The 23,002-nt window shown below is 34.8% G+C and overlaps 1 protein-coding gene across 1 annotated transcript; it reads right to left on the bottom strand.

Moving 5' to 3' along the window:
* Positions 1-1,363: 1,363 nt before the first annotated feature.
* Positions 1,364-1,857, bottom strand: LOC121173538 (uncharacterized). Its single transcript, XM_041009585.1, has 2 exons — positions 1,572-1,857; positions 1,364-1,509 (listed from the first exon to the last, which is right to left on the bottom strand). Exons 1-2 carry the CDS (start codon positions 1,855-1,857, stop codon positions 1,364-1,366), a joined length of 432 nt encoding a protein of 143 aa, XP_040865519.1.
* Positions 1,858-23,002: the final 21,145 nt, after the last annotated feature.

Raw genomic sequence — 23,002 nt, 5'->3', positions numbered from 1 at the left:
TAGCACATCCAAATTTTGACAAGACTCTAATCCATTCAACTCGAAATACACATGCATCAAAAGATCGAAAGGACTTTTATTGGTTTGTAATGTATGGCTTAGGTAAGGGTGGATATGAGAAGTATATTTTGGCTAAAACTGAGGGGGAAAAGGGACAATGTGGAGTAAGTCAACAAGTAAAAAGAGGGTTAGAAACAAAGAAACAAAGAAACAAAGTGGAGAACAACAAAATTAAAATAAGAAGAACTTACAAGAATCAAAATGAACCACAACACATTTTTTTTTCTTCTCTTTGTTTGTCCAATTTTTTCTTTTTGAAATTTTGCTTTTATACTCCCATTTTTGCCCCTTTTCTTTTATTATTATTTTTGTTTTTTTTTCTTTTCAACAAGTCACAATAAAATGAAATGATGAAAACAAAGGAACTTTCATAAAATGAAGTACAAATCCCCCACATTTGTTTGAAACCCACTTCCAAAACAATTCCAAAGCCCTTTTTCTCCCTAAAATTTAGGACAACATGGTTTTCCATTTTTTTGGCTTGTAATGAGCTACAAAATGAAAGAAGGGGTTAAATGCTTAAATAAGGTGACAATGGATTGCAAGGTAGGTTCATTTGGCTAGTGGCTAAAAGAAAGAAGGCCTAAATCATCTCAATCAATGTATGTGCAACAATGAATGACAAAAGAGGCAAGACAAAACCTAGAGTAATCTAGCACAAGGGTGAAATCACATATGAAAGAGCATGAATGAAATAATTCAATCCATCCAAAAAATCCCAAAACTCACAAGGCATCATTCTATCACACATGATCCACCTCAAAATTTTCAAGCCTACTTATCACTTCCACAATTGCAACAATGGTTTACATCAAGCTTGAAACCTCTCAACTAAAATTGATACATCTCTCACAATTTATACAAGTTAGAAATCCTATGAAAAACATGAGAAAGTGACTAAATTCAACAACAATATTAGAAAATAACAACTGCAAAATCTGTATTTTTTTTATTTTCTGTATGTAAAAAATAGTAAAATAACAAAACAAAATAAATACATCAAAACAGAAAATAGAAAATAATAACAAAAATAGAACAACATACAACTACAAATACAGAAAAATAGATAGAACATAATACAACTAAACAGAAATAGAAAACAGACACAAACACAAAAACTAAAACAAATACACAAAAAATAACAATAAAAATTGAAAACAAAAAACATATAGATTTTTTCGTACCACCCCCCCCCCCCCCCCCCCCACTTGAAATGCACATTGTCCTCAATGTGAGAAGGTAATGAAATGCAAACAAAGAGACAACATATAAATGAAAAGGAAGGAAACTCCTCAAGTGTCATTCAAGGCACATCATCACATAAAATTGGCAAGACCAAAGAGAGCTCCGCCGCATATTCCTCCTCTATTTGGGGGCTCTCATGAAAAATATTGAGTTGGTGACCGTTAACTTTGAAGACTTTGTTGGTAAGTTCATTTTTAATCTCAACTGCACCATGGGAAAAAAAATAGTAATAACAAAAGGACCATCCCATCTAGATCGAAGTTTACTGGAAATAAGCTTGAGGTGAGAGTTAAACAAGAACACTTTTTGGCCAATATGGAACTCCTTCCTAAGAATCCTAGAGTCATGAAACCTCTCCACATTCTCCTTGTGAGTCTTGGAGTTCTCATAGGCTTCTAAGCGAATCTCCGAAAGTTCTTGCAATTGAAGTTTCCTTTCCATACCTGCTTCATCAAATGCCATGTTACAACTCTTCACCGCCCAATAAGCATGGTGCTCAAATTCTACCGGAAGGTGGCATGCCTTACCAAAAACCTCCCTATAGGAAGACATCCCCCCAAATGTGTTCGATAAGCGGTCTTGTGGGCCCATAAAGCATCCTTAAGTAGCTTGCTCCAATTCTTCCTATTGGGCTGCACTACCTTCTACAATACTTGCTTGATCTCTCTATTATAAACCTCCACTTGCCTATTTGTTTGGGGATGATAAGTTGTAGCAACACTATGCACAACCCTATACTTCTAGAACAAGGATGCTAATGACCTGTTACAAAAGTAGCTCCCCTGGTCACTGATAATGGCTTTAGGCACACTAAACCTGTAAAGACTTTTAGATCTCACAAAATCCATAACAACTTTAGAATCATTAGTTTTGGTGGTCATAGCTTCAACCCACCAAGAAACATAATCAAGAACAAGCAAGTTATATGAAAAACCATGAGAAACGGGAAAAAGACAAATAAAATCAATACCTCAAACATGAAAAATATCATAGAAAATAATAGGTTGTTGGGGGCATCTCATGCCTATGTGTAATGGTCCCTTTCGCTCTCTGAAACTACTCACAGGTGGTGGAAAAATGATGAGCATCTCTAAAAATGGAAGGCTATGATGATTTGCTCATCCGCCAAGTAAGCATTGGAGTTAAATACTAAGAAATTTGTATTTCCATTACTCAGACTTAGAACATACTTTCCACTTGTACGCTTGTAAGCTCCTGGTTGATTATTTGGTATGTTGATAAAGTATGAGTTAATGAGTTTGGATAAATCTATTTTGCCCTAAAGAGACGGGTCATGACAAGCTGTGTTCCATATTTTGCAGACCAGTGAGGCAACTGCAAGGTCCGCAATGTTGAGGCTCATGAATATTGTTATTAGAATCTCAGTTGACAAAAGATCGTTCCTCTAGACGCCTTTCATTGCAGCTGACTTGCTATTATCCATTTCTTATTAATGCCTCCTGCAAATGCAAATCACAAAACCCTTCAAAGGAAGCTACCATGTATTTAACAGCATATATGCTAGGAATTAATGAAGTTAGAAATTGAAAGATTATGAAGAAATACTTATTTTTAATAAATGCTTCATTCAAGAAGTAATCACTATTTGATATGATCTCAGTGACATGCTATTTTTCATATCTTTTTAGCCCATTAATGCTTGAAGTTTTAATTCGTATCAAAGTTGTGTGTTATTCACTTAACAATTTTGTTGGGCACTATGCTATTTGAATGACATATAGTATCAATTGATTTTTTTAATCTTTTTTTCCGTATAACATAAATATTTTAAGCAAAAAGAACATGCTTAAACATCACAATCAGACTGAAATCCAACCTATAGGTTTGCACGAAAGGTTCCACTGATCATATGCAACATACCAACTTATTATCAAAGGAAAAAGAAAAAAATACAAAGAATCATAGGGGACAAAATCAAACCTACGAACAAAAATAGCAAAAACCCACAACCATGCAAATACAATCTTTCTTGGGAAGAAACCTCCCTAAGAAATCCAGGAACAAAATTCAACTAAGTGAAACCAATTTTATAAACCCATAATTTGCAAGACCATCCACACAAATAACACCATCCTTATAGATGTGAGAGACTACAAACTGCAAGGATTTCATAAGAGTTAAACAATTGATCCACGTGGTTCTCAGCTTCCAACATATTAGCTTTAGAAAATTAAACACATAGATCACGAAGCTTGCCACATTCAAGCCACAATTGATGCCAACATTTATTGTACATCATTACAATAGCAGTCATAGCAACCAAGAGTTTAGCATTCAACCATAATCCCACAAGAGTCCCTAAAAATGCCACAAGATGCAATACTTAAGACAATACGACTCTCTAGCTACTCCATAGAATTACACTTTATCCATCCCGAGAGAGGAGGTGACCAAACTATTTCTTTGATTTTAGAAGCCTTATTCACATGAACTTACACATGGAATTGTTTGAGAACTCAGAGTCAGCCATAGTGTTTCTCATGGTTTCTAATGAATGATTCCTAGTAATGAGTGCCACTGCAACAATAATTGTTGTTCAAAATTTCATGCCTGACGAAAAGACCTTGTTGAAGTCAAGAATGATTTTGGCTAGACCAGTTGAACCTCACCACATCGAGAGTGGTAGAGTTTCTATAATGCTTGCTCTCTTACTGAACAACAGAAGAGATAAAGATGTTGGTGTGTCAAGGCTACAATCAAACATTTGACCTAACAGTGGTGCCCAATCTCGTCAACAAAAGAGCATGAAAAGAAAAAAAGGTTGAGTTATTTCAAAGTTATAGCCACAATGATCACACCTAGAAACTACAACACAACCCCTATGTTGTAAATTGTCATCAGTAATCAACTTCGTATGAATTAGCCTCTAATAAAAGGAAAGGACCTTGATAGAGGGATGCAAGGATGCCAGATGGTCATACTCCACAAAACTAGTTGAGAAGTAGGGATGAACACAAGTTAATTTTGTTCGATTTTAACCTAAATGGAACTGAATTGGGTAAATAGACTCGATCAGCTAAACTAGATTCAGTTAGGTGCTTTTCGTCAATTCAGATTTGACTTTTGTTCTATTTAGGTCAAATTGAGTCGATTTTAGGGTTACAAAAAAAAGTTTTGGAAAATTGGAAAAAAATGAGCTCAATTAGGGTTTTGTTAATTCTCCTAATTTTGAACAAACATACCAAACAAATTTTAAATAATTAACAAGAATTTGAACAAGAAAAATTGAAAATGAAAAAAAATACAGAAAATGAAAATGAGAGATTACAAACCTTCAACAAAGCTTCAAATGGCTTGTCAGTATTTGCGAGTGGTGAAAGAGAGGATTAAGGAGATATTCAATGAAAAACAAAGACACTTGAAACTTGAAAGTGAAATGAAGTACCAATTTAGGACTTCAGATTGAGAATAGAAGGGAGAAATGACAAAAAAGAGAAAAGAAGAGAGAACTCATTGTGGAATCTGATGATATCGTATGAGTAGCGGTGGAGAAGAAAGGAAAAAGAAAAATGTGATTTTCAACTCACTTTCTTTGTCTCAATTCAATTCTATATAGACTAAATATAAAATTATTTTTATATATTAACTAATCAAGTTAGACCAGGTCGAGACTTAGGTTAATTTTCATTTGCAACAAACTCATAACCAGAGTCGACTTCATTGAGTTTCTCATTTTGTAATCCGATTTGATCCATGAACTTGACCAAACCAAGTTAATATGGATTGGGTCAACAAGATTTTCTTAGGTTTTTTTTTTTGTCAATCTGATCCATGTTCACCTCTAATTTCAAGTAACGTCTTTCTATCAAGTGCTCTAAAAGGTATTAGTTACGAAATATTTAAAGTATTTATTAAATATTTAATATAGTTTTTGAAAAATAATAAATTGTTTTAATAAATGATTTTTTTATCCCAAATGAAATATTCTTAATATAATAATTTCTTTTAAAAATAAAAATATTAATTAATGTATTTAATATAATAAAATAATTTATAATTTTAATATATTTTTTGGTCTTGGGTCAGAGACCATGAGTGTCCCCTAACGCATTGGGTCAGAGACTAATCTTGCTTACAGCTCGTGGGTGTTGCTGGCCTAAGGGAATTTTGCATACAGTAGCAATCAAACACATGTTCTCCCACTAAACATTTCATAAGTAAATTACACACACCATTTATGATTTATGCAAATTATTACATCTGATACCTATACATTATTTGAGAAACAATACGGTGAACAAGTGAAATAACTTGGGCACCATACAAAAGTTCATTATTATCGTTCAATTTAATAAAAGGGCTCAGATATTTTGTTCTTATTCTTTTTTCTTTTCTTGTTATTTTTCTTATTTTCCCAATTTGTCCATGATTCTCTCTTCTCACCAACAGTTCAATTCTTTCCAACTCCCCAGCCTCAGTGTTGGGTGGGTATAAATTTCTCCTCCCGCTCCCACTCCTCCGATGCCACCACCAAACGTGAATGTTGCCCATCCAAATATTCAACTATTGTATCGGGAAAATTGTTTATGAATCAAGAATTGAATGAAACCATAATCAAGAACTTTCTAGTGACAATGTGTCCTTTTCCCCTTTCCTCTTCTCTACTTATCTCCAACCATCGCACGCCGCTATTAAAAGTGAGTTCCTTCTTCCTTACCCCACAACCACAAATGGTTGTCACGGCGACAACGATGGCACCACCATGCACCACCACCCCCACATTGATATGAACATAGAAAGTGAGGTTTAACTACAAATATTACAAATTACGGATCTATAAACAACATGAGAATGCAAAATGAAAATAATTTCTAGATCAAGTCTTGATTAAACTCACATCCAGTCTTAGATCTACAAATTTAAGAAACTAATAATCTAATACAAAAATTTGAATCAGAAACAGAAAAACAACATGAAAGAAACTTCAGATTTGCATCGATAGGGTCAAAGTCGAAGGTTTTGAAGGGATCACTATCCATAGTTTTTGTTTGTGTTGCTTTTCTCACCAACAATCAGGGTTTCCATTTGTAGATCTATAACTTGTCTTGGCAAGCGACGTGCCAACGTGACACATAGTAATGGAAGAGTCTCACCCTTCAACACATGTGTTTTTTTCTTGGTGGCTGGTGGCTCCTTCATGGCGGTTCCAGAGACTCCAGAATGGTGGTTGGTGACTCCTATGTGGGGAGTGTGCTTGCAGCCTAGCATGCTACCCCTTAGCAAACAACATGTCTTGAGAAACAATATGGTGCGACAGAGATTTGGGTTTAGGGTTAGGGTGGTGCCCGAAGAGGAGGGGCAGTAAGGGTACCATTTTCCAATCAAGAAGATTGGATGGAGGAGAAACAAAAAAGTGGGGAATAATGATATAAAGATTAAAGGGTATTGTGGGAAAGAAGCAACGAAAAAAAATAATAGGACAAAAAATAAAAGAAGAAAATTGAAATTAATAGATATTTAAACTTGGTAATCCAACAAACACAAGAAATTAATAGATCTTTTCTATAGAGAATGTTATCTGTACAAGAAATTGTTTGACAAATTTTATGAGAGAGAAAGGAGAAAGAAGTATGAGAAGTGATGAGTAATGTGATACAGAGATAAATAGAAAAACTATTGTTGTATCAACTATTGTATGAGTTATTGTATTAATAACTCTTTTTAAATGTTCTTTATCTAACAATTTCTCTTCTATTGGTTGAAATTCATTTAGGACCTACTAAAAATGTGATTCCCATTCTCCATTCTTAATTTGTGGATCCTATATGAATTTTGAACCAACAGAAAAAGGTGTTTTTGAAAACACTGTGAAAATGTGTTTGAAAAGATTGCAAGCACTCCTTTTTAAATTATAATTATTGTTACTACAAAACGGTTATCTTCCACCAGACCATCTTGTGTTAACAAGCCATCTAGTAGCACCATGAATCTTCATCTTTTCAGCAAGCACGACTGCATACTTTGTAGGGTGTAGCATTATAAAGGCTGCACCAAAACAAGCTGAAAATGTTGGTTGTGGCTCCTTTGTAGGGTGTAGCATTATAACATCTTTTGAAGTTGTAATAAACTCTCTTTTGCAAGATGACAAGGCTTCCTAGAAGCATTATTCGTCCAATCTCAAAATAATTTCTTGAGTAAATTACACTCACGCCACCAATATTTTATGCAAGTCACATATGATACCTATGAGTTATTTGACATTACTTTTACACACATATTATACATCATTAAAGATCAAATCCTTAACAGAAAGATATTAGACACACACTACTACAAAAAGGTGATTTTACATAGGTTCTAAAGTACTTTTAATGACGGTTTTAAACCATCGTTGTAATCAATGTCGTAAAAAATCAAAAACTTTCTACAACGATTCTTGAAAAACCGTTTTAAAAAAATGCACATTCTAAGACGGTTATTTTCCTAACAACCGTCTTAAAATATACAGATTTTCTAAGACGGTTTTTCAAGAATCGTGTAGAAAGTATTTTTTTTATAAAATAGTTAGGATTCTAAGGCGATTTTTTGAAAGACCGTCTTAGAATGTCTACATTCAAAAAGAACCGTCTTTGAATGTATTTATTTTTTTAAAAAAAATAGTTAAGATTCTGAAGAATCTGCAACCTTGCCTGGACTGAGCTTTGCATGACATCTTGGATTATGAATAAGCGACTTCGAACTGCTTCTTGCTCCGCAAACATTTGTCTTGTACTTTTCATTACTCCTTCCAGCAACACTCTTGCTGCATTTCCTCTCAACTGTTGAAGAAGTTCAAAAACAATTTTCTCTTGTGCATGGAGTGACCATTTCACTCTTATAACCTGTTAGGTCATACAAGAGATAAAGGTATAAAATTTTGTGTGCACAATTTACATAATTACTTATGTATCCAATTTTATTTAATTTTTATGTAATTACTTATTTAAATAAATTATTAGAGTAGTGCAATCAATGAAATTGTGCGATATCAAAATGAAACAAATTTAGTCTAAATATATCAAAATGAAACAATCAAAACACGTACATAAATTAATACTAGAGCTAAAGCCATTAGGCCCACTACCCAGTTTGATGCCCAAAAAAGTAGGATCTATGAGGGAAATTCTAAGTTTGAGTTACAAGAACTAAAGTATAGCCTTGTGTAACTGAACAAAACCTTTTGACAGTAGTAAGAACAATAAGAACAAACAAAAAGGGGGATTCTATCTTTCTCTGTTCAATTCCTTTCTTTTTATTCTTTATATGGCAAATCATGGAGGATAGAAAATCCATTTACTAAATATAATAGATCATGAATTTCCACTTCACATGCAACATGGTGGCTTGCATCATGACACAAAGTATGTTTCTCTTTAGCATATATGCATATGATTGTAAGCATTTTCCTCTTACGCATCAGGTGATCCGTAAGCATTTTCCTCTTACAGATCAAGTTGATCCGGAAAATGCTTACGGATCACCTGATCCGTAAATAGCCACAGCTTCATTTTACAAATTGTATCCTCTTTCAGGGATGAATTAGACTGATTAGCATGAATTATGACTATATATAGATACATCCTCTTTCAGGGAATTATTGAAATAATATATATTGATTAGCATGAATTATGATTATATTGATTATATTGTTAGATTGATTAGCATGAATTATGATTATATATTGATTATCGAATTAGTACCCTCTTCTTCATTTACAAAATTCCAAAAGATACCTAGTATGTGATGATTATACTAATCTTTAGGAACCACACATGGGGTAAAGAATTATGTATAGGCTTAAGTTATGGCAGAAAAAGAAAAACAAGAGACTTAAATCAAGTGAAATGTTGGAACAATGGTAAAGTCTTAGCTTTTAAGTGAGATATCCACATAAGTTGGGAGAGTTGTTTTCTCAAGTTATTTTACGAAGGGCATGCAACATTAAGGGACTCAGAATATTTTATACAATACAGTGGAGTCGATGACAACTATGATACTTATTGTAAAATTTACAAGTGGAGGCAAAAGAAGCATCAAAGAGGATGGACAATGGTAGAGCAGTCGGACCAAAAAAATATCTATTGAAATTTGGAAATGTCTAGTTAAGAATGAACATAGCAAAGTTTTATAAATATCAGAATATTGTGGTGAATTAGTGGAAATATAACAAAATATAAAAGCTTAGGAATGAATGTGTTAAGACAAAAAGTCAGAGTAACACTTATTGATGAAAGATGATAGAATTTCGCCTTAGATGGTTTGGTCATTTGAGAATAAAGACGAATAAAAGCTCCACTATGAAGATGATAAAAAATGATCTGATACTAATATGCTGGATACCTACTAAAAAATGTAAGAATCTGTTACATCCAAATTCTCCTTGATACATATTTGATTCAATGTGAGAAACTTTCAGTTTTCTGATCTGTAAATTTTCCAGTTTATGAAATCTGTTACATCCCATACCAAGTATGAGTGCTTATTGATTTAGTCAACATATGAGAAAGTTTCTAAAATCCTAAAGTGACCTAACCATGCTTTCAATGATTTTAATCACTCACTTAAACATGCTTTCAACTTATTGATGCATCTACATAATTCCCTTATAACCTCACTATCAAATTGCATATGAGGATTGTGATTGAACTCTGCATTAGAAAACTGGACAACCACATGTAATAGGTGATGAAGTTGGATATTTCATCTTCGTTCAATGATTTCGAACACACAAGTGTGTGTGCTTATTGATTTAGTCAATGATTTCAATGCTTTCAATGATTTTAATCATTTTCATTTGTCATCTAGATTTGGTGGCTTTGTGAGAATCACGCATAAAATTTGAGAGAATGAAATGAGTGATGGATTTTGCGGTACTCATTTGCAGATCATGGTTAGGACTAGAGGATTAGGTCGTGCCTTAGCTCAGGTCACTGGCAGAGGTGTGGGTAGAGGAGATCGTGATGATTCCAATGATGCTCCGCAGCGTCGACGGCCTACTGCATCCGCACGGAGGCAGCGAGTCGCTGTGACTGTGGATCACGTCGATGAGCCAATCATCCCTGCGCCAGATGTTCAGGATGACCCGATGGAGGCGCCAGCTGCTGTGGAGGACATTCCTACGGACGCAGGCGCAGAGGCGGCTGAGGATCAGCATCAGGGATTTCCGGGTGGTCCGAGCGACCCATCCGTGTTGACAGCGTATGCGGATCACGTTGCTTGCAACGTATGGACGGGAGAGGTATTTATACTATTTATTTTTAGTTACTTGTAAATTATACTTTATGATTGAAATTAGTTTTCCTTTAAATGATAATTTTAACGAATTTTGCGTTCCTTTATACTTCAATTCAGGAGCGTCCTGAATTGAAGCTATCCTCTCATGGGAGGAAGGTCCATAGTTTAGGTAGGCTTGTCCCTGCCATTGAGGGACTTATTGCTGGTACAGGACTAAGTTCTCTGATCGCGTGTTCGGTAGACACCGGTGATCGGGGACTTTTGTCCGCGTTTGTGGAGCGGTGGGAGAGCTCACCATCACATTGGACGACGTCTCCTCTCTTCTCCATCTTCCCGTTATTGGCGACTTACATGCATTTGAGCCCTTGCACATGGACGATGCAGTTCAGATGCTGGTGGACTTGTTGATGGTCTCTCCAGAGTCTGCTAAGGCTGAGACAGTCCAGTGTCGCAGACCGTACGCACGCTTGCAATGGGTACGTGATATATATCAGTGCCGATGCCAGGCAGGTCATTGGACAGCTGCGGCTCGTGCATATCTTCTTCACCTACTGGGTTGCACTCTGTTTGTTAACAAGAGTGCAACCAATGTCCATGTTGTCTACTTGGAGGCCCTTCGTGACCTCAGTATGACAGAAAGGTACGCTTGGGGAGTGGCTACTCTGGTTCATATGTATGACCAGCTGAACGATGCATCTATGAGCCACAGTCGACCGCTTGGCGGTTACATCACACTGCTGCAGGTAACAAATATGTTTTTCATTCATTCAGGCTAAACAATGTTCAACTTTAAATTTTGTTACACTTTCATTATTAATGTTTATAATTTGAATGTTACATCTGTAGTGCTGGATTTACGAGCACTTTCCCTCGGTCGCGGAGTCCACCGCTGATCAGGACTACAACGAGACTTCTCCGCGTGCGTGGAGGTGGATTGCAATGAAGAAGACCGTGAAGGGCATTCGCACGCCATCATACAGGGAGCGCCTGGACCGACTCCGGATTCCGGATGTCTGTTGGATCCTTTATGGGCAGCATCGGGAGGTCCGGGACTTCCACGTCAGATCATGCTATTCCGGTCTCTTGCGTTGGGGGCATGTTGATGTTTATTACCGACCGGAGAGGGTCGTGTGGCAGTTTGGCTACACGCAGACCATTCCTGCTTCTCTTGTCGATTCATGGGTCTCGTATGATGATATACACGACAGGTGGATGCACTACGAGGATCATATCGTACCAGCAGGTGAGGTGAGCGTTGTGCCAGGGGCGTGTTCCAGTGACTACATCGACTGGTTCTTCCACATCTCCCATCCTTTCATGACACCAGGCCACGCATTAGATCCTCTGCCTCATGGTCACGCCCCGCAGCCCCGAGTCGTCCCTCAGGCCCCGCAGATAGATATCCCTCGCGTGCCGGAGCCAGGAGCATCATCGACATCTGCGGAGGAGCCCATACATGTAGTGGTAAGTAATACTAATAATTTACGTCATTTACCTCAATATTTGCATAATAATTTGTGTAATCAGTTTGTTTTGTATGTAATAGGAAGTTTGTGATGTCATTGCTGAGAGGTTGGAGTGCCATCTGAGTCTAGGGGTGGTCACGCCTGGCTCATCGACACATGAGGTGATCGAAGAATGCCTCAGATTGGCCAGGAGTGTGACACAGGACCATCTAGTATACGTTAGGTGTAGACGCAGGCGGCGCACTGATCAGGCGTAGTTTATGTACATATTTTATATTGATATTCCTTGTATATACAAATATTGTACATGAACTCATTTCATGAGTATTGTTGGTTTTATTTATTTTCATTACTAATGTTAGTTTTATTTATTTTCATTGTTTGTGTATTCCATTTGTATCTATATACATGCGTGTTATTAAAATGGTCTAGTTAACTTAGTTATAGTATATGTAAATTATTATAAATGGTCTAGTTAACTTAGTTTACCAACTAATAAAAAATAATTTAAAATATAACTTTAAATATAATTGAAATAAAGAAGTTGAAAAGGGGTGTAAAAAAAAATTAAACAAAAAATTGACATCATTCGTTATCTAAGATCCTTATTTTATATAACGTACTAATATTTTTTAATTCTCTTATAATTACTATTTTCCCACTTATACTAATGATCATGTAAAAAAATGTATTATAAAGTAGTTAGTATTTTAATTTTTAATATAATACTAATTATTTTTTTATATTCTTTATAATATTAATAATGATATGATTAATTATAAAAATAAAAAATAAATTAATGATGATAATATTAATTTTATAAAATTATTATTATCTTTTATGTATTTATTGATTTTTATTAATATGTATAAAATAACCTTAAACAATATCTTTAAATATGTAGTTAAAAAATTATTATTTTTCTTCTTACGGATCAACTTGATCCGTAAGAGGAAAACCAAGCAAGGGCAATTTCGCCATTTTTATAGAATGCTGGGTGCACCTAGCAACACTCTATTCTGATTCCAACATTGTAATAATGATAATTTAAAAGGAAAACCCAAAGGAAAGGTATATAAATTAGATTGTAGAAAAAAAAATACGGAAGTATATTACACGAAAACATCAATTCAATTGTGAAAAAAAAAATCATGTAACTACCAATCTGCCTGCTTGAGTTCTGCTTCTAATCAAGGATATGATCACAGGTTCAATACATATCATCAGTACTAATATAAAATTGTTTAGGACGGATAATTGACATTTTCTTAACCTCATTAAATAATAGAGATCCAGTGATCAAAGGGAATAAGATCAGAACATAGGTATTGCAACACATGTCAAACTCTACCTAACACATTAGAGAGACAAACTACGAATCAAGGTAGTACGCACCTGGCTTCCACCAAAAACGGGATTATTGTTGACACTATCAGCATAACTTTCGAACATATTTCTTAGATGAGATAGTTCCTTCATAAGAATTGCCTGCAAAATGTTCCAGTTCCATGGGAACACAACCATTTGAATCATTTACAGGATTTGGACGTAAATTTGAAGTTGAAATTGGCAGAGGATGTGTTTGATCCATGGATTTCACAAGTTTTGGGTGATGATCATTTACTCAAGCACCTTGAAGTATTAGAAGTTTAGTTTAAAACTACAGCTACTGTGACCAAGAAATAAAATTGAAAGAAAAACTAAACAAAACAAGTATCTTCCACAAGATGACAAGAATAAGAACCAATACTTACAAGAATCATCTTTCGTGGTATCCAATATAAATGGAAGTAATCACTTGTAGTTTAAAGATCCAGCATGTTTCAACAATTTAAACTATGGACAACATTTAAGAACCTGTTTCAAATAAATATATCACAGGGACAAATAATTAAGTATTATTTGTCTCAGAATTTGCTGCTTCTCTAGCTTTTTCTGCAACTTCCTTTATTTGTTGCCATTCTAAACATGTATTGTGAATAACTCACTCAAAGTCAAGAATCAAATTAATCATAGCAAAACATACACTCACCAAGGAAACAAGCAAAAAAAAGAAGACCCACCAGCCAAATATAACAAAACCCGGCGTTCTGCATCACAAAATAGATGTCATATTTGTATGTTAATTTTGTATATATATTTTTTTATAAATAAGAGAAATAAGAAGAGAGAAATATATGCAGTTCTTCTAATTAAACTCCAATATAAGTAAATCTAAACTCAAAATATGGTGCTGGTCCTAAATATAATTTTTTTTCATGATTTTCATCTTATTTAATAAAATTATTTTCAAAATACATTTTATTTAAAGTTCTCATTTTTCAAATTCGAAGTCATATCACTCAAGTCAAGAATATTTTTGTCAAAGCACTGCATTGGATTAAAGTGAAACATAAAAAATTTCACTTTAGATAGTTGAAATATCCATTCCGTTTTGCTTGTCACAGGTTAATTTGATTAGCTTACTTCACATAAATGTGAATTTGATTAGTACCTGAGAGAAGACAACAAACAGAATTAACATGGCAAAGCAATCACAAGATTCATATGTTATTGGGCAGAAGATTCATATTGATAATTAAAATCACAAATGGACTCAAGATACCCGAGATCAGTTGCTAGCTTTTGAGCCCCTTTTTGATTGATTTCGGTTGAATCACCAACAATATAGGTGGGTGTCCCTTGCAAAAGTTGTGGAGATCCTACAGTAAGTGATTCCGAGGACTCCATGATGTCAAGCCATCTCAAATCAGGGTTGTTAGAATAAAGGAGACAATGGGTGAAAGTTTGAAAAAACAAAGAAAAAAAAAGCTTCAAGTCCCACATCGCTCAGGGTAAACCCTTGAATAGTGTTTCACTCCCTATATATAGAGAGTCTCTTTCTTCATTTTTTCTTGTCCCAGTTGAGAAGCATTTCCTCAACTTTTCTTTTTCCCTCCCAAATCTCAGCTGATGCATTTCCAGCAAACTTCTCCCTCTTTCTTTCTATCGCACTAAATTTTCGGTTGGCTATTAGAGTGACTTTTCAAGTCGTATTTTCGGTTGGCTATTAGAGTGACTCTTTAAGTCATATTTTCAGGTGACATTAGAGTGACTTTTCAAGTCATACAAGAGGGTGTAATTCTAGAAAAGTTCCCTTAGTACAGTGGGAATCTTATATAGTGATCTGGGTTGCTTTATCCTAGGGACTTCATGGTTGATAGTCTGCTTGCACAATTTTTGGCAGTGCCACGAAACGTCTTAAAGAAAGCGACATTGTTCGCGACTCAGCCAATAATTTTTTCGGTTTGCCATAAATTATTTTAACAACAATTTTAAGACGAGTTTCGGTTCTTCCATGGCTACCGTAGATATTACTGGCTCAAACAACAATGACCTCAACAAACCTTTTAAGTTTGAAGGGTATCATTTCAAACATTGGCAACAAAAGATGATGTTTTCTTTAACTATGAGGAAAATTGCCTATGTTTTGAACACTGATATTCCAGTGGTACCTGAAGATGCTGAGAAGGAAGTGAAGGATAAAATGACTATGGAATTAGCTCTTTGGAATGAAAATGATTACGTATGCAAGAATTTCATTCTGAATGGGTTAGCTGATGATCTCTATGATTATTATAGCCCATATAAGTCTGCCAAGTTAGTTTGGCTGGCTCTGGAAAAGAAGTATGATTCTGAGGAAGCTAGGACTAAAAAGTATGTTGTTAGCTGCTGCCTCAAGTATCAAATGACTGATGATAAATCAGTAGAGTCTCAATCCCATTAGATACAGAAAATTGCTCATGATATCATATCAGAGGGTATGACTTTGGATGAGTAATTTCAGGTTGTTGTCATCATAGACAAGCTGCCTCCTGGCTGGAAGGATTTCAAAAACCTTCTAAAACATAAGACCAAAGAATTCTCTTTGGAGTCTCTGATTACACGTCTACGCATTGAGGAAGAGGCACACATACAAGATTAGAAAGATGAAGTGTTGGTTGTGTCTCACAACAACACTAAAAGGAAGAACACAGGTGCAGTTCTGAAGCCTACTGGCAAAAACTTTAAGAATCAGAACCGCAATGTGAACAATACCTCCAACCGCAACAAGAACCCCCCAAGGGTCCAATATGCTAGACAACATCCACCTGCCAAGAATAATCCTGGTGAACCATTCCTCTGCTACAATTGTGGCAAACCAGGACATATGGCACGTAAATGCAGAAATCCTTCAATGATAGGTGCTCCCCAGGCTAACATGACTCAAGAGCCATACATAGCTGTGATAATTGAGATCAATATGATTAGAGGATCAGATGGATGGTGGGTAGACGCTGGTGCCTCCCGCCATGTCTGCTATGATCGTGCTATGTTTAAAACATACACGGATGTTGAAAATAAGAAAGTACTGCTGGGTGATTCCCACACCACTATTGTTGCTGGAATTGGAGATGTTGAACTGAAGTTTACCTCTAGAAAGAATTTGATCCTCAAAGATGTGATGCATACTCCAGAGATGAGAAAGAATCTGGTTTCTGGTTTTCTTTTAAACAAGGCTGGGTTTACTCAGACCATAGGTGTAGATTTATTTACTTTGACCAAGAATGGGGTATTTGTAGGGAAAGGGTACGCCACTAATGACATGTTCAAATTGAATCTTGATATTAATAAAGTTTCTCCTTCTGCTTACTTGCTGTGTGATTTTAATATCTGGAATTCTAGACTTTGTCATATAAATAGTTGTTGCATATCTAACATGAGTAGCTTAGGTTTTATTCCAAAGCTATCTTCAAATCACTTTGAAAAATGTGTTTTTTGCAATCAGTCTAAAATAACTAAGAAATCACATAAATCAGTAGTTAAAGAATCTGAGCCATTGGATTTAATACATTCTGATATATGTGAATTTGATGGAACGTTGACCAGAAATGGAAAATGATATTTTATCACTTTTATTGATGACTGCTCTGATTATACATATGTATATCTTATGAAAAATAAAAGTGAAGCGCTTGACATGTTTAAGTTATATGTAACAGAAATTGAAAATCAATTCAATAAGAAAATTAAGAAACTTCAAAGTGATAGAGGCACAGAGTATGATTCTAGATTGTTTAATGAGTTTTATAATTTGCATGGAATCATACATGAGACGACTGCTCCATATTCACCTGAAATGAACGATAAAGCTGAAAGAAAGAACAAAACTTTTACAGAATTAGTTGTAGCTACTATGTTGAGTTCTAGTGCAACATCTTTTTGGTGGGGTGAAATTTTATTAACTGTTTGTTATGTGATAAATAGAATCCCCAAATCAAAAAGCAAGACATCTCCCTATGAGATATTAAGGAAAAGACAACCAAATTTGTCCTATTTGAGAACTTGGGGATGTCTGGCCTATGTAAGGATCCCAGACCCCAAGAGGGTTAAACTCGCAAGTAGAGCCTATGAATGTGTGTTCATTAGTTATGCTATTAATAACAAAGCGTATAGGTTTTATGACCTAAACACAAAAGTGATCATAGAGTCAAATGATGCTGATTTTTATGAAAATAAATTTCCTTTTAAATTAAGGAATAGTGGTGGTACTTCATCCAGTCGCCTTCCTACTATTAGTAGTGAAAATCTTGCACTACCAGAACCAAAAATAGAGCCTCGAAGAGGTAAGAAAGCAAGAATTGCTAAAGATTATAGGCCTGATTATATGGCCTATACATTAGAGGAGGATCCATCAAACCTCCAAGAAGCTTTGTCTTCTTTGGATGCTGACTTGTGGCAAGAAGCCATTAATGATGAGATGGATTCTTTAGAATCTAACAAGACCTGATATTTAGTAGACTTGCCTCCTGGTTGCAAACCAATTGGTTGTAAATGGACCTTGAAAAAGAAACTAAAACCTGATGGTACTATGGATAAATACAAGGCTCGCCTTATAGCCTAGGGTTTTAGCCAAAGAGAGAATGTGAATTTCTTCGACACCTTTTCACCAGTCACTAGAATAACATCTATTCGGGTGCTAATATCTCTTGTTGCTATTCATAGTCTAGTGGTACACCAAATGGATGTTAAAACTGTTTTTTTAAATGGGGAATTGGAAGAGGAAATATATATGGAGCAACCTGAAAGGTTTGTGATTCATGGACAAGAAGATAAAGTCTGCAAGTTAGATAAATCTTTGTATGGTCTAAAACAAGCACCTAAGCAGTGACATGAAAGGTTTGATAACTTAATAGTCTCGAATGGGTTTAAGGTGAATGAAAGTGAAAAATGCATTTACTACAAATCTGTAAATAATATTTGCACTATCATATGTCTATATGTCGATGCCTTCTCATATTTGGTTCAAATATTCATGTAGTGAACGATGTGAAATCATTGTTGTGTAACAACTTTGATATGAAAGACCTCGGAGAAGCAAGTGTAATCCTTGGTATTAAGATTACCAGGTCAAAAGAGGGAATTTCTCTGGATCAATCTCACTACATTGAGAAGATCTTAAAGATTAATGACTACTTTGACTGTAAACCTGCTAGTACACCATATGATCCAAGTGTAAAACTGTTTAAGAACACTGGTGAAGGTATACGACAAACTGAGTACACAAGTATCATTGGCAGCCTTAAGTATGCCACTGATTGTACTAGACCTGACATAGCCTATGTTGTGGGATTATTATGCAGGTTTACCAGTAGACCTAGTATGGAGCATTGACACGCTATTGAAAGGGTAATGAGGTACCTTAAAAGAACCATAAACCTTGGATTACATTATAAAAGGTTTCCCGCTGTACTTGAAGGATACAACAATGGAGATTGGAACACTCTCTCAGATGATTCCAAAGCAACCAGCGACTATATATTTAGCATAGTTGGTGAGGCTGTTTCTTGGAAGTCAAAGAAATAGACTATCTTAGCTTAGTCCACTATGGAATATGAGATGATAGCACTAGAAACTGCTAGTGAGGAAGCAAGTTGGCTAAGAAGCTTACTTGTAGAGATTCCTTTATGGGAAAGACCGATACCAGCTGTGTTGATCCATTGCGATAGTAGTGCGACTATTGCAAAAATTGAGAACCGTTATTACAATGATAAGAAACGACAGATATGTCGTAAGCACAACATTGTTAGAGAATTACTCTCAATAGGAGCTGTTAGAGTGGATCACGTATGCACTGATGATAATTTAGCAAATCCTTTGACGAAAGGGTTAGCTAGAGAGAAAGTCCATAACACTTATAAAAGAATGGGACTATTACCCTTACTACGATGATCATTCATGATGGTAACCCGAACTAAATGACTGGAGATCCCAAGAACTAGGTTCAATGGGTAATAACAAGTTATGAAGTGATATGAGATGAACATGCTGTTATAAGTGAAAGTAGCATGATTCCTGAAGTAACAAGAGGATGAGTTATGAAAAAATTCTTAATTCTTCATGAGATCTATACTTTATGTTGAGTGGAATACCTAGGCTACAGGAGTACTCTTGATAGACTCACCTATGTGAATGTGGAAGTGGGGGCCGCTTCATATGAAATTTTGGGCAAAAATTTCTAGAGCGTTCACTATACCGGGATAGACGTGCATGACGTTTAACGCACGGGCTTTATAGAATACACCTATGAAAAGGTTGTGTGTGGTTTGATGTCGGAGATAGAGTTTAAGACTTCAAGTCACTCTAGTAAAATCTGAATCTTACTCACTATGCAAAGGTTCAAGTTGTATGACACCTTTGGTTATGCACAATTTTATGAAATCCTCGATTTTTTTTTTCAAATTTCAAGTGGGGGATTGTTAGAACAAAGGTGACAATGGGTGAAAGTTTGAAAAAAAAAAGAAAAAAAAAGCTTCAAGTCCCACATCGCTCAGGGTAAACCCTTGAATAGTGTTTCACTCCCTATATATAGAGAGCCCCTTCATTTTTTCTTGTCCCAATTGAGAAGCATTTCCTCAACTTTTCTTTCTCCCTCCCAAATCTCAGCTGATGCATTTCCGACAAACTTCTCCCTCTTTCTTTCTATCGCACTAAATTTTCGGTTGGCTATTAGAGTGACTTTTCAAGTCGTATTTTCGGTTGGCTATTAGAGTGACTTTTCAAGTCATATTTTTCAGGTGGCTTTAGAGTGACTTTTCAAGTCATACAAGAGGGTGTAATTCTAGAAAAGTTCCCTCAGTGCAGTGGGAATCTTATACAGTGATCTGGGCTGCTTTATCCTGGGAACTTTGTAGTTGATAGTCTTCTTGCACAATTTTTGGCAGTGCCACGAAACGTCTTAAAGAAAGCAACATTGTCCGCGACTCAACCAGTAATTTTTTTTGGTTTGCCATAAATTATTTTAACAACAAGGGTCCTGTTTCTTAAAGTTCACAACAAGTTGATCATCATCTATATACCTGTCCGCGTCAAACAAATCAACTAAGAAGCCAAAGAATAGAGCCAGTATCAGATATTATCAAACTCAAATGATAAAAAAAGGAGTATTTCAACACAAGAAAAAAAGTGTCTTCACGATACTATTAACCAATCTAGAGACATATTTATCCATCATTAGGTCCTAGTCAACTAATTACCCATTTTCTTAAAATTTCAATTTAATTATTTAGATATTTTGGTTTTGTTTGTGTTCGGAGAAATAGAAGGAAGATGTTGATGTTACCTTGTAGGTGGTGGTGGACACGGGGGTGGTGGAGGAACACTTGCAGGAATAGAGACAAAGATAGTGTTTTTGAGAAAGAAAAGAATAAGGAGAAAAAGAGAATCAACACAGTGACAACACATTTGCTTGTATAGACGCTCTGCCTCTAGATTGCCACTAGCTGAGGCTTCAAATATCAAAACCCTCATCCATGTTCTCTTTGCACAACTTCTCCATCCTCCTCCGCCATGCGCACCGCCACCCCAAGCTCCTCTGACAGCAGAAACACGTTCATTTTCTGCTCTGCGTAAAGCGACCACGCCACCATGGGAACCCCATAAAAGAATTCCAAAACAGAATGACATGTTGGAGATCGAGCATCTCGTCGCGGAGCTTGTTGGCATTGGTGTCGACAAGGACGAGCTCGTCGGTGAGGTCCTGAGTGAGGATGGTATGCGCGATAGCCATTCCCACGATGCCGACACCCATCATGGAGATCTTGTTGTGGCGCTTGGTCAAAGAGGGAGGAGTCATGCTGCTTACTCATTTAGGGTTTCAATATGAACAGAGAAAGCGAGAATAAGAGAGAGAGAGGAAGGGTCGCGCACATTGTTCGATAAGAGAGAGGAAAATGGGGATTTGAAAAGCCAACCATTCAAAGACGGTTTTTTAAATAACCGTCCTTAAACTTATCATTTTAAGGCATTTTTTAAAACCCGTCTTCGTTATTAACTAATTGTATAGTTGCACTATTTTCAAAAACGGTTTTTGTGGACCGTCTTTATTAGCGCGTCGTAATAAATTGTTTTTGTAGTAGTGACAATTCGTAGAAAACACTAAAGATTGTACCCTTGACTGAAGGATATTAGACAAAATTCGTAAAAAGTACATGTGCAAATGTGATTTACTTGATCAATAATATGAAATATATTTATATAAATAATATATTAATAAAATTAATTAAATCCTATATTAATACTTATGTTATCACATTTTATAAATAATTGGAATTCAACATATAGTTACAATTTTGTGCTTTCATTTTTCATAATGAAATATAGTTATTAAATATTTTTTTATAAAAATATAAGTTAGCTAAGTAGAAATCATGAAATAAATAATATATATATATATATATATAAATTCAATTCAAGTTTTATACATTTAATATATATTATCATTACCTTTTTAATTTAATAAATAATTATATTTTGCAAATATAATAATTAATACTATATAAGAAAAAAATTCAATGTACTTATATATTTATATAAATACAATAATATATCAATAAAACAAAATGGATGGTAAGAAATTACACATACAGGTGCAACCATGCAAGTATAAAAGTTTCAACAATGTTTGGGGGAAAAGGTAATCAGTTTTATACGTGGAAAACTATTAGGTGGTTTTTGTTCATCAAATAATGGAGGGATATCGAGTGTAATTTATTAAAAGAATGAGAGTATGAGTGTAATTTTCTGTAATGTCTTTCATTTTTTTTTAATATTAGATTCAGTGTTCTTTTAAGTAAACATTTTCTTATAAATTCATATAAAAAAGTAACTCAAAGATAATGCTATTGGGAAATAATTAATATTTACTTTTTTATTCAACAATTAAATTATGCATGATTTTTTTAATTAGAAATGCATAAGTGATTATTCAAATTTCAGTATTTTTGTTTATAGTAACATATAAAATTTGTTATTGTGAAAGATACACACCAAATTGAGAAATTGGAATGTTTAAAATTCAAATTAGCAATATGGCTTGCTAGTTCATGATATTTATGTAAATTCTTTTATTTTACCTAAATAAAGAATTTAACATTTGTAAAAAAAATATTGCCGAAAAAGAAATTATTTAGTTAAAAAATACGAACGAATAATAAACACCATGTACATTAGTAATGATTATTTAGAAGGAGTAAGTTAGTAAGTTGTACCTGACCGTATTTTAAGAAAATTTATAATTATAACTTGTTAACTTACTTCTTTTAAAAATTGAGTGTAAGTTAACAAGTATTATACGCATTTACTAGCATACACTTACTTTTTAAAAGGAAAAATTTAGTAAGTTACATCCAAATGTATTTTAAGAAAATTTATAGTTATAATTTGCTAACTTACTCCTTCTAAAAAATAATTAAATATAAATTACCAAACCCATTTCCAGCACAACCATCACATGAAAATAGTTTCAAAATATAAGTACTTATATAGGAGGACATCCTTAGTAAAATTAACATTTAAAAATCAAAGTCTTATCCAAGTAAATGGATAGGCTAACAGCACAAGTAAACATTGTAACATCCCAATTTTTCGTAAATAAATTTAAAAAGCTTTTTAGTAATAAATAAATAAATAAATATAGA

This window comes from Glycine max, chromosome 15 (assembly GCF_000004515.6).
Source record: "Glycine max cultivar Williams 82 chromosome 15, Glycine_max_v4.0, whole genome shotgun sequence".
In the NCBI taxonomy this organism is placed as follows: domain Eukaryota; kingdom Viridiplantae; phylum Streptophyta; class Magnoliopsida; order Fabales; family Fabaceae; genus Glycine; species Glycine max.
This window is presented reverse-complemented; position numbering and strand designations above follow the sequence as displayed.

Bases quoted from the DNA above. Each gene is read 5' to 3' on its own strand.
- LOC121173538 (XM_041009585.1), bottom strand. From the start codon at position 1,857: ATGTCTTCCTATAGGGAGGTTTTTGGTAAGGCATGCCACCTTCCGGTA. The intron at 1,510-1,571 runs GTAAACTTCGAT...CCCATGGTGCAG, and splicing joins TCACCTCAAGCTTATTTCCA to TTGAGATTAAAAATGAACTT.